We start from the raw sequence: 26,078 nt of genomic DNA, 5'->3' as shown, positions 1-26,078 counted from the left end.
TCAGGTTCACGTTAACAAGAGGTATGTACCTGGGTTTCTGCATCTTGGGTGCCTTCTTCTCTTCCACTAGTCGACGCCGGGCCTCTTCTAGCTGGTCAAGGGTGTTGGGTGCGTTGAGGGGAGGCATGGAGGTATCCTGCAGGAAGAGGTGAGCTGGCTGGGACGCAGAGCGGTGAGATGCTTTCTTTGCATCTGGGCAGTGGCTGGAAAGGGAAAACAAAAAAAGATAAAGCTCGTCGATCATTATGAACTGCACAAAAGAAACCATAAACTTCTCAGGAACATTATACCATTCGCCGTTGGCACATTTTCATGCTAAATGAATGTCATTCGAGCCTCCCGAGAGGGTTTTAGAGTAGGGGTGAAAATGCTTGAGAGCATCTATTCAGACTCCATGCTCTGCTCACCTTGCTGTTGTGTCCCGCTGGTGTTTCTTCACAATCTTGGCACTCTCCAGCACCCACTGCCAGACACTGTGATTGCGCCCCATGTCCTGCTCCGCGGACAGAGGCGTCGTCAGCCCCGTCGATGTCACAGGCTCTTCCGTCCTCTGCGGGAGGGCGCAGGTCTCCGTCTTCCGGCTTCCTTTACCACCCAGCGAGCTGAAAAAATGGCAAAGCGCATTTAAGTGGCCATGCTTCTGGCAAGTACAGCTTCATTTCGGAACTACATAGAGTTCTTAGGTGGCTCCATAGGGCAAACTAAACTGTCACTAGGCGCTGAAATCTCACCCTAGGGCCTATGCTATACCAAACTCCTCCACTCAGACATTCCACAAAGACATTCCACTTTGAAACGTAGTATGTTTGGGCATCTTTCATGATGAAGTAGCAGTGTTTAGGCACTGCTTGTTGTAGCTTTTAAGCGGTATTAACAGCGGGCTCACTTTACTCCTGCTCGTGGGTACTCTATTTTAGGAGCCACATGAAGATTTAAATAATGAATTGGCCTTGCCAGAACGCAGAACTGCGATCTACATGTCGCATTGGCATTTCAGAAGCACACATTTAACATTCTGAAGTATACGGCTAAACAAAAGACATCCTGCACTGCGTAGACTTTACAGCTTCCATATTTGTTGTCTAATAATTACTAACCACATAGAAGAGGGTGGGTAAGGTCTGACGTGGCTGGAATACAACAACAAAACCCAGACATAAAGCAGTTTTCTATGTGATAAAAATGTGAATGTACAAACGTGCATTATCAGTATGTGGAATAAAATAAACGTATTTAACCCATGTCCTCGATCCCGACAAGCTTCAAATGTGTATGTCGTGCTTACTTTTTCATGCACTTTATAGGACAATACAGGAGTTTCATTGCAAAATATTAAAACATGTATTTTATTATGCTGCCTCGCTGTAATAACCAATAACAAAGTAGAAGTGGGGTGCATCATAATACCGATATTAGAGTAAGTCATGTCGCTCAAAAAATTCCCTGGGGACTCATTTGAGCACTTCTTACACTTACCCGCCAGAGATCCGGCTATCCAAGGTGGAGGTTCCAGTTTCTGAACCCTGAGGCGCCTTTGTTCGAAAATGGCAGGCTGATGAGCCAGGCAACCGGAGGTGAACCCCTTGCCCTTTGACCTTCCTCTGGTTGAGGGGAGACTGGGAGCGCGGGGACAGGGTGGCCGGCGTCTTGAGCACCCGCGACAGGTGGTCGTCGAGAATGGACTGTGGGTCATCCTCGCAGGAGGCGGGAGGCAGCACTTCCGGCTTGGCGACTGGCACCTCATATTCATCTTTTTCTTCCTCCTATTGATTCGACAAAAGCTGGTTAGTAACTGCATCACGTAAAGGGGCTTCGGCTTATCCACCAATCATTATCAGTGTATATACGCCATCACACTTATCCTCGCTAACCGTCTCCCCTTCCCACGTGACCACACTGCTCTCTCGGCGCTCGCGCTTCCATTACCGGCGCGCGCAGTGACGGCCCTCCCTACGCATTGCGATCCCAGCAGCCTCCTCGGTCTCAACAGGCTGCGACATGTCAACCGGTGCTGCTGCCAGCGCTGCATGCCAGGGCTTCCAGTCTGTCGAGCTTTCTTGTTATTGGTGGCTCTCTCAAAATACTCTTAACCTCGCCCTTCTCTCACTCGTCTCTTTCACCACAGATCCAGTGTCCCATCTACCTGCCGGTTGTTCCTACGAGTACCCCCCCCTCTCTTTCGTATTTACACTACTGTTCAAGTAGTGTTTCAGCACAATCCTCTTTTCTCTTTTGGTGTCTCTTAGGGTAATTCTTCTCCTTTCCCCCCTACCGACCCCTCTTTTTATTTATTTTGTTGCTTTAAATCCTTTTACCTTTGAATTTTTCCCTACAACTGCCCCAGCCTCAATCCTTTGCAGTCCACTGTCCCCATAAGGTACTCCATGCTTCCTGATCCCTCCAGTCCACCCTCCTTGGCGGCTTCCTCTCTTTTCGACTTCTATAAACTGGCCACAGATCTCCCCCTCTCACTTTCCTTTCCCCATCTTGGTGACGCAGTCCCACTCACCTCTTTCAACCTTTGCAATCTCTCCTCCAGCCTCTCCTCAGCCTCTCTCTGCTTCTTCACCCGCTCCAACGCTGCTGTCAGCTTGGCGGCAAACTCCTCTGGGTTGGCCGGCAACATTTCTGCAGTGGGACGCTTGGTTCTCTGAGGAAAGTTAGGGGGAAAAAATATAGGTCACGTCAGGGTGTCCTTGGAAGAAAGTAATCTATGACCACACAATGGAAAGCACAACAGAGTGTATTATCACTGCCCAGAGTTCACAAGTTGGCTTGCACACATTAGTGCTGCTAACAGTTTTCAGAGACGGGGTGCTACCACCAGTGTAACATCACTAAAGACATAGGGATTGCGACAAGATGAAAACAAAATTTAAAGGCATTATTATTGCTCATTCACCTTCTAAACTCAAGGATGGTTATTTTAGCACCCTTCCCATCCCTACTTCCAGCGCCTATGCTTGCACACCTCTTCATGATTCAACAACAAAAAAAAGGAACACATATATGGTTGGGTCCGGTAAAACATAAGAAGTGTGTTAAGTGATGCACTATGCAACAGAGTAGGTGTGGGTTCAAAATGTATAATTCGCCACCTACATCCCCAGTAGGGAAATTTACAATTACAGATCTCGTACCCAAGTTCAGTTCACCACAACCCCCACAGTCAGTGAGGTACAAGAGGTACAAGCCTGACGTTGGAGGTGAAGACTATACATCAAGCCCCGGGTGTCCAAAGTGGACCCTTGCGAGCCAAGGTCGTCTCACGGACGTGTAGTGAACATCCTGCAATAAGGGCTCCCTCGTTAAATCACCGCAGCAATCAACACTATTGAACAGCAACTCCATGACTCAACAGCACAAAAGTAAACATTGTAAATCAATACAAGGACTAAGATTTGGCTTTGCTTCAGATGGGATCTGACTAACTCTACACCAGTTCAGCTAGCTTCCGAGAAACTAGGATTCCCACCCATGCGAGTTTGGATGTTAACGTTTAGCTAATAATCCCCACCACTGAACTTACAGGCACAAATGGGAGAGAAGTCTGCCCATTGGAACTAATGCTTCTGTGAATTTCTCGCTGTTGCTGCTTTTTGCTACGGTACGGCGGCACTCCATCCCTGCAAGAAAGCAAGATCTGTATTAATACTCTTTCATGCATGGTATTTCCCACCAGAAATTGTCAAAGACCAGAAGACACACGGAGAGTCAGAACCCATTATATGTACCCATCTACCCAAGAGAGAAAGACGTGATGACATCATACAATGCAGTAATAGATTCAGAGGGCAGGACAGGCGTAGAGATGTCCATGGGCATTGGTCACCTTTTATAAGACTTGGGGTAATGAGGATGATGGGGCGGGGGACTTAAGAGATGTCAATGTACAAAAAGAGCAGGCTGAAGGAATACACGCGATACTAATATATATTTTAGCAATAAAGACTATGCCTCCATCAAGATCACAGGCCTCCTTGACCATTGGGTGCGTGATGTGGTTGTGGGAGATGCGACCAGTGTTAAAATAGGATATTTATAAAGGCCGGAAATACCATTCAGCTCAAAGGGTTTTCATCTTGGGCAGGTAGAAATGCTGATGCTACCCTTGCAAAGGGTGCCAAGGAGGATGTACATGTTACCCGAGTGTATGCTTGAAAGGGTGCATATGTTACTTTTCTTTGCAGGCCCTAAATTGAGAAGGCCTTCTTTATCAGTGTCTAGGACAGAGAGTAAAGGTACTAGCAGGAAGGGAGGTCAGAGAGGATATCCTACTATCATGTGCAATGTAGGATCTTCTTGTTAGGTGTGAAAGTAGAAGGTCGCAGGTGATTATTAAGTGGAGTAGTTAGGCTATGCAGTGCAGGGACCAACTCGGACATGACAATTGGTAGAGGTGAACTTGAAGGTGATGGGTCTCGCTCCTCCTTTTAGGGATCTGTACTTACACACTCCCATCCGTTAAGGACATGCTGTCTTCCGTTAAGGCATCGCTTGAGATCTCGCTGTCGTTGATGCTGGCAGCTGGTGCATAATACTGAAAAGGGGGTTCTGTTCTCCGAGCGAAACATCTGCAAGGAATACAAGATGGGGAGACCTTACAATGCGAACCTGACTGTACTGTTTTAAAAAAAAAAAAAAAGTTTGAGCAACAGTGAACTTGAGCATTCTTCCCGATTACCAGAAGGAATACCCAGTTAGTTTTACTCTAGTTGCACACATAATAACCCCGGGAAAAAAAAGAAAAACAAACAGATTAAAATAATACAGCCCATGTCGACAAACAGCAGGTTGAGCCTGCACTCCCATGTCCACTCCTAAAGATTTTCAAGTTTTACAAAAACCAGTAGTAGTTCCGAGATGACGGAATAGTGTATAACACGAGATGTAAACCAACACATGGTCCTGGGACCGGAACCCTCATGAGACCCAGCCACAGATTCTCAGGCGTGCTCAGAGATACTACTGGGTAATCGGAGATGCAACAGCTATCAAGCGCCTGTCCTTCTAAGACTAACTAAAGCACGCCGAGAAGAGTTGAACTAATCAAGACCAAATGACATTGTGGGGTATTCACCATCAGAATGCAAGTTGCTTTGTTATTGTGAAGAGTGTTTACAGATTTTCTGTGTGAGTTAGAACATAGTCCCGCTCATAGATCACAATTGGCAACTTGTATAAGTAAATATGCCAGGCAAGCAAATTATTTACAAGTGCTATTACATTTTGGACGCACGAGCAGTGGCATATTCCTGCTGGTTCCGATTTTACCTGCAGGGGTATTATACCTTTTATTCCTCCTATGTAATTCTGGAATTAGATTTATAAAATGCTGTAGTCTGACACACTGAACCTGGTCTCCAAATAATTTGGAGCTTTACCAACAGGTCAGTGGTCTAATGTGCAGATGACATCACTTCCGATATCATTGCTCACATCTGCCACAAGCTGATTTCAAAGAGTCACACGGTTTGATGGTTTAGACACAGGCGTGGCAGGAACTGCCTCTCGTTTCCTGAGTGAGCCTTTACAAAGAAACACACAGCGCTGTGGGCCTTTGTTCTGGTGCCTGTGCAGCACATGGGGGCAACTTCAAAGAAGAAGCCACAGCCGTGCTCATGCAAAACACATCCGTGGACATGCCTCTGCGTGCTAAGCAAATACTATATTCACCTTGAGCACCCTAACTCCTAAATGAGGCAAAAATCATAATCAAACCACTGACCACGGTATGCAATATTCTGCAGCTGAGTGAGTAGATAAGGTGATGGCGAAACTGAATAGTCATTGTAGTGGAACAGGCTTCACATCACAGGTATATCCTATTAGTACAGGCTTCACATCACAGGTATATCCTATTAGTACAGGGGTGAATGACTGGCCATCTAGGATTCAGTCAATCCATCTCGATTCTGAATGAGTTTCCATGGTAACAGTCAGAGCTATGTGGTTTAGTCATGTCACGTCCCTGCTTCAATGTCGGTCGTTTGTTCACAAAGACACACTTCTCTGTCTTATTGTGGTCTAAAAAGGTGTCCCAGAAACCATCTATGTTTCACTCAATGTGATAACTAGGCACACGGTAAAAGCACTGGGGTAGTTACCACCTGTTACCTACGGCTGGCTAACAAGTTTCAGGTTCTGCCAAACATGTGAACCTGAAAAGACCTATAAGGGCACGTGATTGGTTCGACTCGGATCCCACTGTTGCGTTAGAGGCTCTGGCTGCTGGGAAATCTCGCAGCCCCCGATAGGCCAACCCTGCGTCTGTATTCAGTTACCCAGCCGCGAGTCCCACCCAAAACACGGAGCCTTGGCCAGCAGAGGAGATGTACGTACACCAGCCATGAAAGGGAAGCATAGCGCCTCCCTAGCTGAGCTCGGAGACTGTGCGGGACGATAAAACAAGCTCGGCTCGGCCTGCTTTAATCTACAAGCCGGCAAAGCAGGGGGTCACAGATGAAGGGAAAAAAATGAATAATTGGAAGGGGGCGGGGGGAGTTTGGACGAGAGACTAGACTTTGAGTCGCTGCACGTCTCTAGATGAAGAAAAGCGGCATCTCGCGCCGTAATCCAGCATAAGCCTTTAAAATTTTTTTGAAAAAAGGAATCCTTCCTGAAGAAACTGTGATTAAGAGATAAGGTGTCTTTGAAACCGCTCGTATTGTTGGCAGTGGTAGAGTGTGGAGAAAAGTCAGAAGGCTTTGTGCAGGCGGAGGGGAGGGGGGTTGCTCTCGCCAGCACAGGCGGCTTTCTTTCACATCAAAGAACTGTTGTGTAGGAAGGAAGAGGGGATGTGAGTAGAGCTAACCTTTGACCCGACCCCCCCCCCCCTGAAAAAGGAGGGAGATGCCGAGGAATGCTTAAATGCTTATCCAAGTAGAACCTGGTGACGAGATGCGCAGTCGACTAAAAAAATAAGGTGTTTTGCGCCTAACTGGGAATTTGATTTAAGATCATAGCAGCTTGCCGTTTGTGGTCCTTTATTCCAGGCCATTGGTAAATGTGTTGAGTCGGTGAGCCTCGAGTAGAGAATTATTGCTACCTTACGGTTGCAGGTTCAAACCGGGCCTGGGCGGAATGCATCTAGTTGGAGCAGAACTTCACAGTTCTGAACCCAGAAAAATATACCAAGTGTCCTCTTCCCTTTGTTATCTTTAAATAACCCGGTGGAGAATCCACAGGAAGACAGCGCTTGGCTGTAAAAGCTGTGTTAGTCTACACGTAGCATTAGCCACCAATGCCCCAACTGTGCCTGAATAAACATAAAAAACTGCTACACGTCGCTTTCACATGATGTGGAACATCTTAGAGCTTGCCCGCTTGGGAAAAGTGGTTAATGTCTTAGAAAGCCAATGGCGAGCTTTGCAAGTTGCCCTAATCAGTGTCCAACCATAGAGCGAGACAAATATTAATTCCCCATGACGACAAAGCAGACACTACTCCACACCATTCAGTTTTATTGTGTCATTTAACCCCCGATTCAAGTTAATGAAGCGCTGGGATGCCCTTGGGTAGCCATGCACTATACAAGTGCGTATTCACTCACTCATTCATTCATGCTTGGCTAGTAAAAACAAGCTTACAGAAGGGGGTATATAAACTGGCTACAATATTACTGCATAGGAACGTATCACACAACAACCAACCTGGTCACCCATTTGAGGGCTTCTCCAAACGTCTGGTAGCCATTCCACTGGGCAAGAAGTGGATATTATCCACGTTTTCCCAGAATGAATGACAGCTGGTGTGGAGTAAGTTATCCAAGAGGGAATGCTGAAAACGAACTAACTGTAAAAATGTCAACAGACAATTCCACCCTGGCTGGGAGGCTTGGGTGCAGCAACTCCAGAGGCCATAGTTTTAGTTCTGCTAAGGAGTTGAGAAGGACACAGTAAATGTCTAAGATGGGTGCAACTTCCCAACAAGATAGGTTTGCTTTGAAGTCGTGTTTAAAACTCCCATGCTCTGTTTTATCTTCAGAACCAGGGTCATTTCGCAGTTGTTCATACAGAGCAGAACTCTTGCACAAACCTCCGGTTAGATTTTGGAGTGTCTGACTGCACATGGTTAACATGTATGTCAGTAAGATTAGGTTTCTCCTTTATTCCTCATGGTTTTTTCTGGATCTGAAACCTCAATGTTATTATCTGTAATTGCATCTGATAACCTCATGTGACATACAGCAACTGGTTATCATTCCAGGCAAAGTAGATGTCCAATGTTTTGGTGAGTGAATGCATTTGGAAAAACATGTTTTTGTAGGCGTTCTAAACCTCTCTAATATGGAGGTACATCCTCTTACCTAAAAAAAAAAAAAAAAAGATTGGAGGGAAACGGCTTTCTAGGGGAAACATCACACATTCGATTATGTGCATTATTTAGATGTCCTTAGATTTTGTTCTAATCTAACCTTTCGAGATGAAAAAAGTGGCAGTCACGTTGTCTTTGAGTGCGCCTTTACATTGTGGGAGAGGTTTTGTTTACACCGTGTTCATTCAAAGGACCGCTCCGCTTGGACTCCTGCCCACAGTGACCTGCCCTTGACCGAGAGCCATGAAAGTGCCGCCGGTGTGCTCAGCCCAAACCTGCCAAACGTTTATTGTTTTATTTGGCTGCGTGACCGATTACCGAAGGTTTATAACTCCATTTTACAGTGCTGCATCCCTGTGCGGCCCTTTTCATCTCCATGGAAAGGGCCCAGTAAAGGAGAAAACGCACACTGCAAAGCAAAGAGGGCTTTCTTGCAAGGTCCTGGACGCCCTGTACCCCTTCCCGGTATCTTTGCTATTATTTTCTTTAGATGTAGATGATAATTAAACAACGTGTGGCAGTGGCAGCCACGAGCTGCCAGCAGACGGTGACGCACCGACGTCAAAAGCCACTTGGCCGCTTGCAGGTCAGGAGGCGAGCCTTAAATGCAACATACGGCGCCTTCCGTTCTCCTCCAACTTTCATATAAACTTTCACAGGCCTAAACTTAACTTTAATGGAAGTCAATGATGAGGTTAAATCCAAAGATTTTTTAAATTATCCCTATTTTCATGCTTATAAATCCAGGCAAAACCCTGCCCTTGCGAAAGAAAAATGGAAGAGGCTATCAAGAGACACATAAGCATAGAGATTCCAAATTCGAAAACAACTAGTTAGTAGTGTTGGCCACAGGTGAGTGATCGGCTCCTGTACCCATTATATGGTGGCGATCCCATGCGTCTACTCGCTTTTATTGTATAATAAACAAAATAATGTTCATGGTTACAGCACTACATTTCACGCTCTACACAGACGGTGGGTGTATTGGTAAAACTACGGTATACATTTATATTTAACCCAGTGTTTAGAGCAAGCAGCGTGTTACAAACTAAATGCACAGTAATTCATTAATACCCAGGAAACAAAACGTTATTATTGGACCCAATAGACCAATGGCGAATCAAAGGCACACTTTGAGTGATTCCCATTAGCGGAAGGCAAAATTCTAGAAGGCACCTGCCAAAAGCCAGATTCAAAAGGACATAAAAAGAAACCGATTTAAGTCACTAACCGATGGTAAACCCGATGTACAAAGAACAAAAAGCAAAGCATTGAAATGAATCTCATTTAATGAAAGAAACTAGGTTTTAGAAAGAGCAGTAATCAGAAGAAGAGGCAGTTTCTTACCTTTGATTTTTGGGTGGGATCCGGGTAAAGGCACGACTCAGTTTCCCAATCCTTGCAGCTCCTCCATGTGAAGGGCTTCCAAATTCATCCTCCTCAGCCAACGTTGGAAGACATGACCCAGGAGTAGGGCTTTCAGGTGTTGGGCTATCTTCAGCAGCACGGGCATATTCCCGACAGATGTCCGATCGCATAAAGGAAGGGTAGGCCTCCACTTCCATGACCCTTTGGATTTCCTGCTGTGCCTGGTCAAACAGGCATGGATCCAGCTGCTGGCTGCGCACTCCCTCCTTGACTTGTGCTCGGGTAGTGGTCTTAAGGCGTCCAGAGACCGCTTGGCTATTTTGCACATACCAGCGATAGATAGCTTTAGCAGTTCTGGAGGTTTTTGGCTCCGATGGGTCCATACAACGGAAGCCATTGCAGGCAAACCAAAAGCTGAGTAAGTCTCCTTGGCCCTCTCCTTCCAGGTACATTCGAAAGAGGGTTGCTCCATCCTGGTCCTCCAGCAACATATGGAGGGAGCGTCCCCATCGGGAAAGACGGGAGTCCAAAGCAAGACATCCTTCTGCCTCCCGAAGACATAGCCCCTTCATTCCTCCTTGAAGGTCATATCGGGTTTTATGTGGAGCAGGTTTTTCCACCTGTGAAAGAAAGTGCACTTGTTAGTAAGGTACAATGCATTGCTATGCGGAGCCACACAAAACTTGGGAACATGCCTGGGAATAACTCACCAGACTTCACCTCAATTTGCTGAAACAAAGTCTGTGGTGTGGTGCCCATGCACTCAGTGCCTTAAGACAGGTGGCCAGTCAAACAGCTCACACACACATGTATGATGAGTGTAGAGTACTATTAAACACACCATATATAGTACAATCACCCGGGCTCATGTCAAGGTTAAAGTGTAGGACGTCCACGACACCTCAACTCCGGTCAAGGAGATTCCCAGAACTCTAAAGGGCGCCCAGACTTAAAAGTGCTGCTGAACCATACACATGGTAGAAGCACATCTTAAGACTACTTTAGTCATCTACTGGTGGTCGGTCACCCCTAGCACTTTCTTCCCACTGGACAATTCTCAACTTTGCCACCAAAACCCTATAACTTTAAATGCAAGTGCCAACTTCAGCTCATAATTATCAAGCAAGAGGTCTCTCCTGAAACCAGGCTCTCTACAAACTGATATTAGCGAGGAAAGCTATACATCAGGTAACCCCGAAATACCTTTCAGATTCCCTATCATGCAACATTCCCACATGCACTTCCTAATATCCACCTACGGAAATCTCCTATACTGCAGCAAGACCTCCATGTGCTGTGCCTAGATTTTAAAACGAACATTTTTATTAACATTACTGCATTTTTACAGGTAATTTTTTTATAAACATGGTAATTACTCTCCCTATTATAATGAGTTGTTATTATTTATATTTTATGGGGATTTCACCATCCAACCATAACTACCACCTGGCCTTTATCCTTTTCCGAGACAGTTTCACATGGCTGCTCCTTTAAGAAACCTAAAAAATTACAACAACCAGCATTTAAAGGACTGTCTATAGTGGTAGGTGGATTCACTCATTCAAGACTGCCATAAATGCATCAGACACCCCTGCCACATGGGCTTCATTTATCATATTGGAGTCTGATTCGTAGACTGCCTTTATGGCCTCCAAAAAGATATCTCACAGTATTCAGCTAGATTGATCTTCGAGGGATTGAAAAACTTCTACTGCTAATTATTCTTTGCGTCTTAGTCTGGTATGCCAAGAAAGCTAAAGCCAAATTGAATGCCATGTTCTTTAGTTGAATATCTTAAGAGTCTCACACATTTCAGTAGATATTGAGTTATTTACACTATCTGTAACGCAATGTCTCATATCCCAAAATCAGTGTAAGGAGTGTCCAATGCATGCATACCTAAAAGTCTCACAGAATTGCTCTTCAGAAGTAACTCTCTCTTATACATTTTTAAGCATATCACAGTTATTTAGTGTGTCACTTCCCCAGCTGAGAAAAAGTGCTTATCACCACCACCACAAAAGCTCACCTGGAATTCTCTTGTCTCCTGGCCAGGCACTGGTGGTCGTAGGGAGGTTTCACGAAACACATGCCCGGCATCGGGCAAACACGCCAGCACCCCAGCAGAACTCATGGCTCCTTGTGCAGGTAGGCCTCGATTACCTGGAAAGAGATAAACAATACAAAGTTGAAGTAACATACCAAGAATTGGAATTCTGCTTAAAACTTCTTTTAGCAGAGATGAGAACAAATGACTAAAGCATTTACGCATGTCAAAAAAGACTTAGGGAAATATACTATCAGTAAGTAATTAGTAGTTTGATGGTAAACACAAAAACGTCAGCTTTTGAAGTATGCATTTGAGCCGTAGTGCACAGGTGTTTTTTGTTAAACTGGGCTTGTGCCTTTTTAACTCAGTGGCTGCACAGTGTAGTTTAACTTCATAGCGTTGTACTTATTTATCTGTCCATGTAAGACCCAACAACTGTGCATGGCTGATGAAATTCTCACTGCTACCTAACCTAAAAGGTCTTCACAATCAAGACCCACCAACCTGCAGGGAACCACACAATGGAGTAAGGAATGTAACAAAGATGCCATGACTGTGCTCTTGAAGTCTATTTTAAGAATATAATGTTTTTCCTACACGACCGAGGGCTTTATTTTGAAGTTTGCAGATGTGGGACACCAGTCAAAAAGCGGTGGTAGTTAAGTCTAGACTGTTTAGGGTGTAAATAGGGTCTCTGAATAGGGTAGGTGGGATATCTGCCAATTTTTGGGGACTGTCATCCACCAAAATCCAAATACGACCATATCTATTAACAGTATGGTGTCACCTGGTTAGGACAGTGCATTTCCATTCTACTTTTGAGCGTCTTACTCACAGCAGCCAATGAACACATTGCTTCCAGTCCTGGACCTCCCTTTTACAACATGATACCGTATCAAGACTACAGCCTGAATAAACCACTAGTTTCCAAATGAAAGCCCGTGACTGAAAACAAGCTGCCTCAGTTATACAAAGCCATACGGGAAACCTACGGAAAGACAGAGGAGCCCTAAAGTGCTAGGTGCCTGACCATCAGTGTCCGACGCTTCACGATCATCTCGCCAGCGCAGCATCCATTTTGAGTGTTTACTTAGTAATGGAAATCCCAAACCACCACAATGCAGCAATAGCTACAGTTCTAAAAGTACTCCTAGTTTAACAACTGGGTTTGATACGAGTCAAAATCAACTGGTCATTAGTCACTGACTATATAATCTAAACATTTCTTAGCAGCATAGATCACCTCTGGTGAAGGCCAATCACAAAAATACTCCTTGCCCATCCATTAACCCAATATGGCTGATTATGGGATACACACTCCGGATACCTCTATCAATGCAAGATCTTGCAGTATTTGTCTTTTGAGGCAGCAGTCACATTTCTACTGTCAGTGAGACTTGAGACAAGAAAACTGGCTCCCACACCACACTTTCTGAAGACCTTAAGGCCAAGGGGAATTAGCTGAAGATTTAAATTTCTTCATGAAGATAGTTATGAAAAGTTCAGATTTTGCCAATCTAGGTTTTGAAAAAGATATCCTTTCAGTCAATGCTTTCATATGCGACTGTGTATTTTTTTCTTTCTTATATTGCTACACTGAAGAGATATGATACAGATCTGTTTTCGTGCCAAACTCCTGTGGATGCCTTCAGCTAGCAGCAGAGTTCACACACATAGTCAGAAATGTTACCGCAATGATTAAGACATTACTGTCCAATTGGTACAGCCGAGCCCACACTGCATGTTCATGTCTGTGCTACATTGGTTCGTACATGGTTTACTCCACTGTGTATTCTTAAGCATTATTTTAATTAAGTTACTACCGGTGACCGACCCACTACTCTCTAGAAGGCGTTTCAAACCATCAACTAAAGATGCACACCAACAAGTCTCTCATCAGTATCCTTGTTATCAAATCATAGCTATATCCCCATCTGTACTTCTCCCTCTGAGGCATCCATTCTAGTTGTTATCTCTAGGTATAATCATCTGCATGGGCATCTTAATACAGCAAGAATTACAATTTGTGACGTTCTTCAATTCCCATGTCGTCTGAAGTCCCAAATCTACGGATTTACATTTCTTGGTAAACCGGCATAACTGCAATTGCCACATGGTTGACGACCCTTAGGAGCTGGTGATCTACAGTTCGACTGAAGCAAGCGACTTGGATGGGGCATTTACGTCTCAGCACAAGGAAATGGGGAAATGTTTGACCTGTGGTAATTCTCGTGGGTGTTCTTATTTCAGAAATACAGATTAGGATGTAAACAATTTGGTTGTATTGAAGCACGGTGCTGGTTGAACTATAGCCACAGGACAAAGCAACCTTTTTATCCGGATCTACAATACATTGTTTCTCCTAAAAATAACATACTCTAGATAATCAACTTACATAACATTGTTGCCTCTAATACATACTAGGTACATTTCACAGTAGACAGCAGGAGTCGCTACCTCTACTTCGACCAAGAAGTGTTATAGGCCAAATGGGGCAAGACAGCTGCACCCACAGAATGTTGCATGTATGCCCCACATTTGTGTTTTTTACACCTTGATTTGCATGGTGTGCGTTTGCCTTTGAGGTGTCACTGCCATCGTATGAATGGTTATAGGACTTCAATTGCTGCAATACGAATGGCATTTCATATATTTAACAAATCTACAGGAAAGGGAAGGTATGAACATTGCCTAGATTTCTTCACACTAGGAATAAGTGAGGAATCCTTTTTGAGCCCTGATGAATTCCTGAGACCAATGAATGCCTACAGAGAGGCAGAAACGTGTTGGCATACCAGAGGGATGCCATGGACATTGCACCCAATAACATCCACTAATTATACTTTATAGTATTTTCTTCGATACCCAAGGTACCACCTAATAAAGGTAATCCCTGTGTTATACCTTTAGGTATTTTTTTTATTATAACCGGAATTTTATCTAGAAGATTATTATACCTCAAGTACTCCCTCAAAAGCTGAGGTAGAGTCCGGCCTGGTAGTACCATCTTGCCAGGGTGAGGTGGCTGATGATAATGCATGCATCATTACTTGGGTGAAGTCACCTCATCCAATATCTCAAACTTCTTAGGATTATGTGATCACCTAGGACAGAGAACAGATAGAGGAGTGAAGGCTTGTCCTCCACAGTAGAAGGTCTTACCGCACACTCTGGTGATGATCATTATCCCTTCCGACCCTCCCTCCACCCCACCCCACCAGTCAGCCATGAAAAGTGCTTTGACCATGTCAGCCCTGCTCTGTGGTAGAATGTGCTCTGAGGGGTCACGCTCTTCAGTGGAAGACTGGCTTACAGCAGTGGTTGGGAGATGCACGCCATAACTTTAGTGGTCCACAACACTACAAAAACATTCCATATCTTGCCCAAACAAATGTTTTTTTAAGGATAAAGGACACATATTTGAGTGAAACAACAAGCAGGAAGATGGTTGGTGTCATTGGTTTTTAAAAAGTGCCGGTTTGGAGATGGGGTGTCACCGAGGGTGCTAAACAAACAAAGTAACAAAGTTGCATTTTGGCTTTAAAATAGTTTTGAAAAAGTTAAAACAGAATGCCTGTGAGGCAATATTCGGTGCAATGCTGCTGAAAGTGGCACTGGGTTTGCTTTAATGATTCTACGTAGGTCTTTTCACAGTGCTATCTTCATGGTTTCTCTTCATGGTTTCTCTTTGAACAGTTTCCACCTCCAGTCTGGGATTAGTGTCTCTCTGGTACCAACTGAATATATGAAGCAGTGAGTTTGGTGGAAAGCCTCAGTCTAACCTGAACTACAGTTGCTTCAGTGGGTGCTTAATAACGGGATGATTCTGGGACGTTGTGGTTGGGCCATCCAATGCCTAAAAACATGTAGAGAGGAACTTTCACTCTAAGCGGCTCTCGCTAGTGACAAGATAGCAGGGGTGGTCCAGATTGAGGATGCTTATAGTGCCCAGGTACACGCCACCGCCAAGCACTATGATGACGCACAATAATGGTGGTGCTAAATTGTAAACCACCATCATCAACATGTACCTAAAACTATGACTCCATGTTTGCTCCCATCTTCCCGGTAGGTGCCACAACCCACTGACGTCCTTCCGGTGTGCAAGAATTGGAGAAGCAAGGGAATGTGCCAAGCCGGAGGGGAACAAAGGTAACATGCTTATGTCAGGGGCAGAGGACATGACCGTATAATTAAAAATGTTGACAGTACGAATCCCTCTCGCCTCCAAGAAGACTTCAAAGTGCGCCGCAAAAAAAATTAAACAAGTATTGCAGAAAGCTCCCGCTCCCTCCCCTGCGGTGATTGCATGTGCACTTGATGGTTCTTCGTTTGATCTCTTGCATGAAACTCCCAATCTCCCGTTTGGACTGTGGCCAGCCCAGTGATTAAATGTAATAATTTAATTACACAAATGGCTGCTCAATTGCAATCTGCACCTTAGCGCGGCGAGATGAAAGGCGTGAGTCAGCCGGGCCGGGCCTGGCACCAGGGCTGCGCAGGTTGCAACAGGCCTCGCCCGCCAGCGGGGCTCGGCGCGCGCCAGGCAGACTTCTACAAGCCCAGAACAAACTCCGGCTTCGTCGAGACCCTCAGTCCGCGTTGTCGATATCAGAGCAACGGATTCAGGACTTCTGGAACGATGATCAGACTAATAAATCGCACGGGCACACCCGTGTGTAGAGAAGCAGGGTATGAATGCCCAATACGGCAATCTATAGAGTCCCACAGATCAGAGTATGGGCTGTCTTTTTTTTTTGGTTGTTTGTGAACCTGTTTTGTAGCTGGGTAGGCAGGTATTACTGTTGATTTCTGGTACATTACCACATTCTCACACAAAATATGGCTAGATTTATTTACGGGTAGGGCTATTTTGTCTTTTACATCCTATAGGGGTTTAAAGATTTTGGAATGGTCGCCTCATCCATTATTGATCCTGGCATGTTTCCTCATAGGCATCTATACACACTTAAGTATGTAGATACCACTCTGGCGGACTCAACCAGTATTGGGAGTTCTAAGATTAGTTATGACTGGATTTCAACAGGGATCCTGAACTAGAATAAAAACAGGTCAGGCTATACATATCCTCAGTAATTACCTTTATTTGTCGGGTACCTTGGATGAGGTTTAAGTTAGAATATTGTCGATGCCTGATTAAATGATTATCTACCTGAAGATTTAGTCAACATGTTTCGCCACATTACAAGCCTGTATGGGTCAATGACCTTCTTCAGGGCTCTTACACTCATTATTGTTTACGCTGGTGCCATGCACGATCATTAGGCCAGGGGTAGTAAGACATTTGCCAAGAGGTAAGTCACCCTTCTTAATCCCCCGACTGCCGCAGTGCTGATTCACCTGTTCTCACCATGGTGCAGCAGGCGGGGAATTGACATCAAGAGAAGTATTCAACCAAATGTGGGACGACCAGTTTTTAATGGAACAGGTTTCTGAAAGTAGTTTACCTTGATAAAACTTCGATAGCATCACACTGGAATGTGCTCTACTGGATGTCAATAGAATGTTTTCTAAAGAATACTTTCCCACCATAAACATTAATAGCAATTTAACGTAAGCGTGGGCAGTGGACCTGAGCATAAACACAGCACCCACACCGTTCATCACCTGTATTAAATGTTATTGTTGGATAGTATTTTTGTATCCTTGCGTGCACTTCTCTGTGTGCACCTTCTGCCCAAAGATGCCTCCCTCACCAGGGAAACATTATAAACAAAAGCAAGAACATGTGTTCCCTAGCCGGTTTTCCTAACCCTGCTGACACCAACTGCAGTGCATTCCGCAGGGTGGATAATTCCCCATCGAAGGGCCATATATTATTGGAAACCATACATCGACCTTTGACCCCCTAGTTGCATGGACAGTAGCCACTTACGACCTTTGGATTTTCTCTCGACTCGCTAACTGCTGGACTATAGCCATCAACATGGATGCTATCCAGATGCCTCACATTGGCTCATAGACTGAGGTATGTTTTCCATCACCTGATGCGCTAATTCAAATAGTATTGACCCTTAATACCTTTTCTGCCCTAAAGAAGTCCAATGTTTTACTGGACGAAAAACATTGGCTGATGTTTTTATGAATATGACATGACAACACTAAAGTAAGAAACAATTGGATCGTGCAACAATTGTTATTATCAAACTGTGATATATTCTACTGTGAAATTGTACTTTTTTGTGCTTCATGTGGTGCAGCTGTTCTTGCTTTTGAATTAATGGCAATGGGTACATGAGCTTGCTTTGCTCCCTACCGCTCTTGGAAAAAAATATTTTCTTGATTGGCTTACATGGGGGTGACAACAAACATGTTTTGAGAAACAGGAGGTAACAAACAGTATTGTTTGCATGTTAAGGCACAAAAATAAACGCACACACAAACCGGTACGATTTACTGGCCCATTTCATTTCCTGCCTTTGCATACAAGTACTTGTGGGTCTGAGAGGAGACGGATTGTCCACTAAACTGGCAAAGATTGCCCTGTGAAATAATGTGTGCACATTAATTAATTGTTGTTAGTATTACCCCCTTCACATATCTTGGCCTTGAATCTAGACTACTTTTGTTCAGTTTTGAACTGGACTGAAAGAAACTTTGCACTCAGTTTCCTACCCCACCTCCATCTTAAGACACTAGTCATAAAAACGTTGACACTTTCGGAACAAATGACTTTCCAGGACTCCACGACTTTCTTCATTAGAAACCAGCGCGGTCATAGACGTTAAAACAAATAGACCCCCTCCTAATTTCTTCACCTTTTTCGTATCTTCTAAGAAACGTTTAAACCGCCCTCAAGGTGCTTGGGAGAAAATCAAAATGTGAATTTGCCTAGAACACGCCTGGAAGGGTGAAGTTTACTGTCCATGGGCATTCACTGTTGGGCTTTAAGTGGGCTGGCCACAGAGGTGCACATTGTAATTGTCGATTGTGTGGCGAGAACAACTGGGCACTCTGTATACTCTATTGGGGCACACACCGATTCAAGGTATCTGCTACAGAATTATGGGAGGGCTGGCCTTTTTGTTATGATGGAGGCCTTTTAACATAAATAAATAAATAAATCCACATTTGTAAAGCGCACAATCACCCGCAAGGGTCTCTAGGCGCTGGGGGCCGTCGGGAAGATTAAGCGAGCTATTGCCCAGAGTCACATGGTGCTGGGCTAACCTGCCGCCGGAGCCGGGGATCGAACCGTGATCCCCAGATTCCAGCGTCAGTCGCCCTGGCCGCGGCGCCACACCTCTTCCACAACATAGCCAGTGGGTTGAGCATATGCAGCAAAGACTTGCAGGTCACCGAAAAGTCATTTATATCCCAACAACGCGTTTGCCTTTGCCTCCTTTTCATGCCAAAGAGTTGCGGAATAACAGATTACTGTTACGCCCCGAGACATCATCCATTGCATTTTTCTGTACGACCGCCTGAAAGTAGCCAGCGGCCCTCAGCTGTTTAAGAAGGTGCAGTCTCTGCGGCGGGGACAAAAGGCCCCAAGTTTATGGGGGGCCGGGGGTCCCTAATCCGCTACCCCTTGGATACACTGATAGAGGCGGTGTGTGCACACCTGCGTGTCACACCTCTGAATGTGCCAAGTCCCCAAGGCTGAAAACTACAGCTGCCCTGAAAAGAGCCGGAATCACTTGGGGGAGGGGTGAGAAGTTGAAAGCAGATGGTAGAAGTGTTAGAAACTCCACTGGAAGTGATACATGTGAGGGCGCACGTTCAGGGCAGGCAGAGGCCCCAAAGGGACAGCCCGTGACAAAGTTGAGGGCGTTATAAAGGGGCGTATTGGAGAACCAGGTGGCCGGGAGAGCAGAGGGCGCCACTGCGAGAAATCCGTCTTCACACTCGGCCACATTCCTGCTCCTGTGTGTTTGGCCTAACAGCCGCCTCTTGCAGAGCATGGCAAGGCCTTCCCTTTAAAACCATGCTTCTAGGAGCACCCCTTGCTTTGGGTGTGCGTTTGGCCCAGAAGTATTGGATAGGGGGCTGTCACCATATGTGGCGTGTGCCCTCAAAACATGGGTATACGAGTAGCTTTCTGGGCGCAATCCTTTCCCTACCATTGACCTTTGACATGAATCACACACGGTCTCTTTGGTTAGAGTGCGACGCAACTAACAAGGTAGCCATTCTACATGGTACCAGAAGAGAGAGGTGGTCTAGTGGGGAGGGTACCAGACGAAAGGATGTGATCACTTCCTCTCGTCTGGTCCGGTCCACAAAAGACCCACAGCTGTGACCCGGTCTAATCCCTTCAGGTCCTGGAACCAAAACTAGATTTGATGCTGGTCAGCTGGTAAATAGCAGGGACAGCAACTTCGCGTTGTTGCCCTACGCCCCTCCTTTACTGTTCACAGGAAGGGGTCTGTGTAAAATGTAAGTAAGGATTAGGCAAAGGCGCCCCCGTAGCATCACTTCCGGGGCAGGCATTCTGGGCTTGCAGAGTTCGTAAGGGGCTGCTGTGTTTGTTGAGGTGGTGGGAGAGTTGCATGGTTATGAAAAGGCAATGATCCTTAAAAATGGTCGTGAAGGAGTGTTTACGTCGTGACTTCTGAAGGATAGCGACCAGTGCTTCTATCTTCCTTATGGTCACTTGATGTCCTGAGCAACTGCAGACCAGCCCCGTTTTTGGGTTATCTTGTGAGGGACCTACATGTCCCTGGACTAGGGGGTCTAAATGCAACTCTGGGGGCAAACAAATACCTGGTGGATCGGGTTAATCTAGTAAAAAAAAAAAAAATTAAAAAAAAAATCCAGCTTAAACGGATCAAAAGTTAATACAAACATGTCAACACGTGTTCACGTGCAAAGGAAGGCCCTTTGCAAAGGTTAACTGGCCATCTTCTAGTGTTTTATCACAGTATTCAACTGTTTACACTGGTACTAATAAGGTGAAATCTTTGTCCACGCAGTAATACCATGTGAAAAAATGACAAAATAATCAAGTAATACTATCAAAAGATGTGCCAAATTATGTTGCATAGCGTGCGCTTTTTTTGCTGCTTAACTTAGTCAACCTTGCCGCATAATTGGGTGTTCCTCTGCCGCACGTGGCACTGGGTATAGAAATGTTATTAACAGTGACACACGGGAACGACACATAACAAGGAGGCAGCCTTTGAACCCTGTGACAGGGCAGGCTATATTAATGTCAGACCTTGTCAACAAAAGTATATCACCAGCCTTTCGTCTCTTAACATGCCCGAAAGGACCCACCTACGTTTGGAACAGCTTCTGGTTTTGAATAGGCCTCACTCACCATTAAGATACTAGGATGTATATTTCATTCCAACCTCAGTTTGGGAAGACTAGTCTTTGAAGGGAAACAAAAATATCTCAATAAGCCCTCAGAGTAAAGCATGAAAGTCCATCCGAGGCCACAACACACATCCAATGTTATGTCAATGTCCATCCTCATGATGTACGAGACCCCATCCTACAAGATCCCACTCATATCATGCACGAGACTACATCCCACCCCCATACCCGACCATCCTGATGCACCACAGCCCATCTTTAACACCCCAGCCACCTGGTGCACGAGTCCATGATAGTCCATCTTTAACATCCCAGCCTCCCCGTGCTTGAGTCCACGATAGCCCATCCCAGCCTCCCTGTGCATGAGTCCACGATAGCCCATCCCAGCCTCCCTGTGCATGAGTCCACGATAGCCCATCCCAGCCTCCCTGTGCATGAGTCCACGATAGCCCATCCCAGCCTCCCTGTGCATGAGTCCACAATAGTCCACCCCAGCCTCCCTGTGCATAAGTCCACCCCAGCCTCCCTGTGCATGAGTCCACGATAGCCCATCCCAGCCTCCCTGTGCATGAGTCCACGATAGCCCATCCCAGCCTCCCTGTGCATGAGTCCACAATAGTCCACCCCAGCCTCCCTGTACATGAGTCCACGATAGCCAAGCCCAGCCTCCCCGTGCACAAGTTCAAAATAACCCATCCCAGCCTCCCCGTGCACGAGTCCACGATAGCCCATCCCAGCCTCCCCGTGCATGAGTCCACGATAGCCCATCCCAGCCTCCCCGTGCATGAGTCCACGATAGCCCATCCCAGCCTCCCCGTGCATGAGTCCACGATAGCCCATCCCAGCCTCCCCGTGCATGAGTCCACGATAGCCCATCCCAGCCTCCCCGTGCATGAGTCCACGATAGCCCATCCCAGCCTCCCTGTGCATGAGTCCACGATAGCCCATCCCAGCCTCCCTGTGCATGAGTCCACGATAGCCAAGCCCAGCCTCCCTGTGCATGAGTTCACAATAGCCCATCCCAGCCTCCCCGTGCATGAGTCCACAATAGCCCATCCCAGCCTCCCCGTGCATGAGTCCACGATAGCCCATCCCAGCCTCCCCGTGCATGAGTCCACGATGCCTCCCCATGCATGAGTCCACGATAGCCCATCCCAGCCTCCCCGTGCATGAGTCCAGGATGCCTCCCCGTGCATGAGTCCACGATAGCCCATCCCAGCATCCCCGTCCACGAGGCCTCCCCGTGCATGAATCCACGATAGCCCATCCCAGCCTCCCCGTGCACGAGTCCACGATAGCCCATCCCAGCCTCCCCGTGCATGAGTCCACGATGCCTCCCCGTGCATGAGTCCACGATGCCTCTCCGTGCATGAGGCCACGATAATCCATCTTCAACATCCCAGCCTCCCCGCACACCTGGGTGCCCACCTCACAGAGCCTACTCACCTGGAACACGAGTGCCTAATGCCCCACGCCACCATCGTCGCGTACGCTAGTTGACACATCACCACCCTCTACCAAGTACAAACTCTTTCCCGCACCGCCTCCCCGTCCTCGTGTGCATGAGGACTGTCCTACATCATGCGCCCCATGAAGTACAAGACCCCGCCCTTCCATCCTTACACTACCCCTCCTGCCCTAACATCCTACAAAAGACGACCCTCGTCATGCGCATGACAGTGCGTCTGACAGCACCCGACGCTCGTCACGTACACGGCACGCCACCTTCCCAGAGCAGAGCCACCACCCCTCAGAGTGGACATGAGGTCACCTGACAGTACTGCATCCCGCACCTGTAACTTGCCCATATCAGCATGCAGAGGTGCGCGGCTGGACCTGTAGATGGTGAGAAGAAGCGACCACTTGTAGCCTTCCATCATGATCATAATGCTGCTGTGCTTCCCATGCGGGTTACCGGTCTGAATCTATGTGGGACTTGACTAGCCTTTCATCCACCGCGGCGATAAACAGAAAGCCTTTTACTATGGATTATATGCAGCGTTGAGTTGCAGGAGTTCCCCGGCTGCGACAGGAAGCACCGCCACACATTGCTAAAGATCTGCGCCTGGAGTTGGCCAAAACATTGGTAAACTTGGGCCTAATCAAATTCAAAGTCTCAGTGCCTGGAAGAAATACAACGAGTGCCTCCCTGCACGTACACCATTTGTTTTTGTCCAGAGCAGCCTCTACAGCCATTTGTAAACACCCCGAGTATCCATGATGGACAGACGGGTCAACGAGCCTGCCCCGGAGATCTGGATGTAACCTGCAGGTCTCAATCACTGCGAACCAGGGCAGGCCCTTTCCGCTCAGCCTTTCATCCTGTCAATGATGACGAAATGAGATTCAACCATGAAAAAAACACGCTGCTTTTAAATTGCAAGCAACACCACAAACAGCTGGTGACGGCCCTTAAACTGGTTGAAAACAGTTAACAGGCTAACATGATTTCAAAGCTTTCTTTACATTTCGGAAACACCGTGAAAGTTGTGCATTATATCCTGCAATGTCGGAATAAAGAGATGCACCCAGTAACAACAGTACATCTAAACATGTCACTGCATTTATTGCAACTGCACTGTACTGGCGAACGCATAAGTAACTTCATACCATGCACGTATTGTTTCTAAGCACTGTAATAAACGTAGAACAATAACACATTTCGCGAGCACTTTGATCCATTGAAAACGGTTGCTAAAATTTCTAAGACAACACGAAACATTTATTCACACAAATAACACACAGTAGATCGTCTATAGTAATCAAACGGCAAGGCAGTTGAGGGCAGAACACAAAAGAGGATGTCTCCAAGCAAAAGACAAAAAAAACAAAAAAAAACACTTGGCTAAACCAAACCCGATGGCCACAGAATGTGAGAAAGAACAGAAAAAACGCATAAGAAAAAAAATCCCCACTCCCGTCGTAAACCATTCTTATGATCCGCATTGTCAGTGCACACTGCTAAATATAACCACATGTTCCAGCACTGGAGCAGAACAAATCAAAACCACTCCTCCACCAACTGCGTGCGAGTCAGGCACACACAGTAAAGTGAAGGCCTCTTGCAGCTGCAAATAAAGTTTTTTTGGGGATGTTTTTTTTTTAAGGGGGAGCACTTGGATTCTCCTGGCTTTAAACTGACACGACGCGGGGCACCATAGTTTGTAAACGCACATAAGGCATGATAGGCATGATGCATGTGTAAAATTCGTTAAGAGATTCATCGTGAAAAGAGAACTGAGGTTGCACAACTTTGTAGCAACTTTTGTGAGGGAGATAGAAAAGAGTGATAGAGGAAGGGGAGTGGGGGGCAAGGAGGAATTGATCGAGGCCCAGGGACGGCTTGGGCGCCCAGGGAGGGCGAAGGCTCAAAGGCAGTGTCGACGAAGGCATCGGGTGCCTGGGAGAGCTGTGCAGGGACAGAGCGAATTTAGGCGAACACGGGTCCGAGTGCGAGAGGCGGGTTCTTGGGGGCGGATGGTATTAACATATCGAGTTAGAAATCTTACCTTGTTTCCAGCTCGGCGCTTTCCTCCTTTCTGTATTTTTCTTTCCACCGCTCCTGTCTCGGAAAAGGAGCGAAGCAACTCGGTTAAGGCAGCTCCTTCATAGCCCACGGGCCCCCAAAAATCCGGAGGGGCTTCTTCCAGCCTGCAATGGAACCATGATCCTGGAGAGCGAGCTTGGGGCTCCAAAAAGGGAAGACGGCGGAAAATCCAAGCCTCTGCTGCCTGCTCTGCTCTCCACCTTCCTTGAGACTGGAGTGGGGAGGACTTGAAAACGCTTTCTTCCTCCTCCTCCTCCCCCTCGTCCCTCTGAACTTTTTTTTTTAATCAAAACCAAAAAGCCTTTTTTTTCTCCACTCCCCCGGGGGACAAAGCCAGGAGAACAAAGGGGTGTTATAGCTTTAATGAAACATCACTGGGAAGCCTGCAGGGCTGGGTCCTGGCAGGGGAGAGACAGCCAGGCGGACTGAGAGGGGCGGGGAGTCGAACGAGAGGAGGGGCGGTAGCCCCCCGTCGATCCTCTTACCTTGGTCCAGTCCTGAAGCCGAGTGGGCTGGGGGCTCCTCTGCAGGGCGCTGTGTGGAGACTTTCGGCTCTCTACCTCCCTGCCAGGACCTGAGGTCTCTGAATTCCTTTCTTGGAGCCAGGCTGCCCCCACCCCCTCTGGTTAAAGAAAAAAGGAGCCTTTGAAGCCGGCCTGGCCAATCAGCGGCGGGAGTCTCTGGGAAGCTATTCCTTTCATCCCATCTTCAAAGGGGGCCCTTCAATCATTTGTAACCCTTGAAGTGCTGGGGAGAGGGGAAGCAGGGCAGGGGAGGAGGGAGGGAATGGTATGTGGGACTTTGCAAGTTGCAAGAGCTGTTAACCCTGTGGCTGCCGGAGGCGAGGAGAGGCACAGCATGGCTAGGGTGGAGCGGGTGACACAGAGAGGGGGATATCATGTCACAGCGGCCTCCCCCACCACTCTAGGGCTGGAAAAGGCCCAGAGAAGACACGAAGCCCGTGCCATGGGGCCCTCCCCAGCCCCCTCCTTGAAAAAAAACAACTCGCACTTTAAGATGGCAAACTAACCTTGCTCGGGAGGGGAGGAGGAGCCGGGGTGGGGGGTGTGGGCAGGCTAAGTCACCCTGAACTCCAAGAAGTTTCCGTGGCCTGCCGGCTGCAGCCTCCCAGTGCTTGTTTCTCTCCCTCTCCCACAAACTGTCGGAAATTGTTACTTGCATGTACACTCGAGAGAGCGCGTGCAGTCACGGCGGATCTCCGTGACCGACGGAACATCACCCAGATGTGTCTGTAATTGATATGTACCAAGCCAAGCTTCAAAAACAAAGTGTCCCTTAAAAGTACTCTTTAAATAAGACTTAATTGCCGCCACATTTCGGAAATTGAAATATACTTGTACCAAATCATCCAGAACAACTCTTGGTGGTTGAAATGCATTGTGGTATGGCAACACCAGCCCCCACTGTCTTGTTCTCCCTGAAATATAATCTTGCAGACCTTTTTTAATCCCTCCCCTCAACTACCCACACGCCCTCAGAAACATCAGTTCCTAG

General features: G+C 46.7%; 1 protein-coding gene across 4 annotated transcripts in view; it reads right to left on the bottom strand.

The window, feature by feature from the left end:
* Nucleotides 1-25,164, bottom strand: part of LOC144770441 (axin-related protein-like) — a 31,073-nt gene extending 5,909 nt beyond the window's left edge. Inside the window, exons 1-9 of one of the 4 annotated variants that reach the window (XM_078654961.1) lie at nt 25,049-25,164; nt 11,714-11,847; nt 9,664-10,304; nt 4,452-4,574; nt 3,530-3,626; nt 2,510-2,650; nt 1,477-1,763; nt 408-602; nt 30-203 (exon numbers count right to left, since the gene is read on the bottom strand). In XM_078654961.1, the coding sequence (XP_078511087.1) occupies nt 30-203; nt 408-602; nt 1,477-1,763; nt 2,510-2,650; nt 3,530-3,626; nt 4,452-4,574; nt 9,664-10,304; nt 11,714-11,818 (1,763 nt within the window). In that variant the 5' untranslated portion in view covers nt 11,819-11,847; nt 25,049-25,164. Of the gene's footprint in view, nt 1-29; nt 204-407; nt 603-1,476; nt 1,764-2,509; nt 2,651-3,529; nt 3,627-4,451; nt 4,575-9,663; nt 10,305-11,713; nt 11,848-22,462; nt 22,567-22,809; nt 22,831-24,525; nt 24,782-25,048 lie in introns of those variants that run through there. The other 3 variants (XM_078654960.1, XM_078654963.1, XM_078654962.1) reach the window with 3 other exon arrangements.
* Nucleotides 25,165-26,078: the final 914 nt, after the last annotated feature.

Source organism: Lissotriton helveticus, chromosome 7 (assembly GCF_964261635.1).
Source record: "Lissotriton helveticus chromosome 7, aLisHel1.1, whole genome shotgun sequence".
In the NCBI taxonomy this organism is placed as follows: Eukaryota; Metazoa; Chordata; class Amphibia; order Caudata; family Salamandridae; genus Lissotriton; species Lissotriton helveticus.
This window is presented reverse-complemented; position numbering and strand designations above follow the sequence as displayed.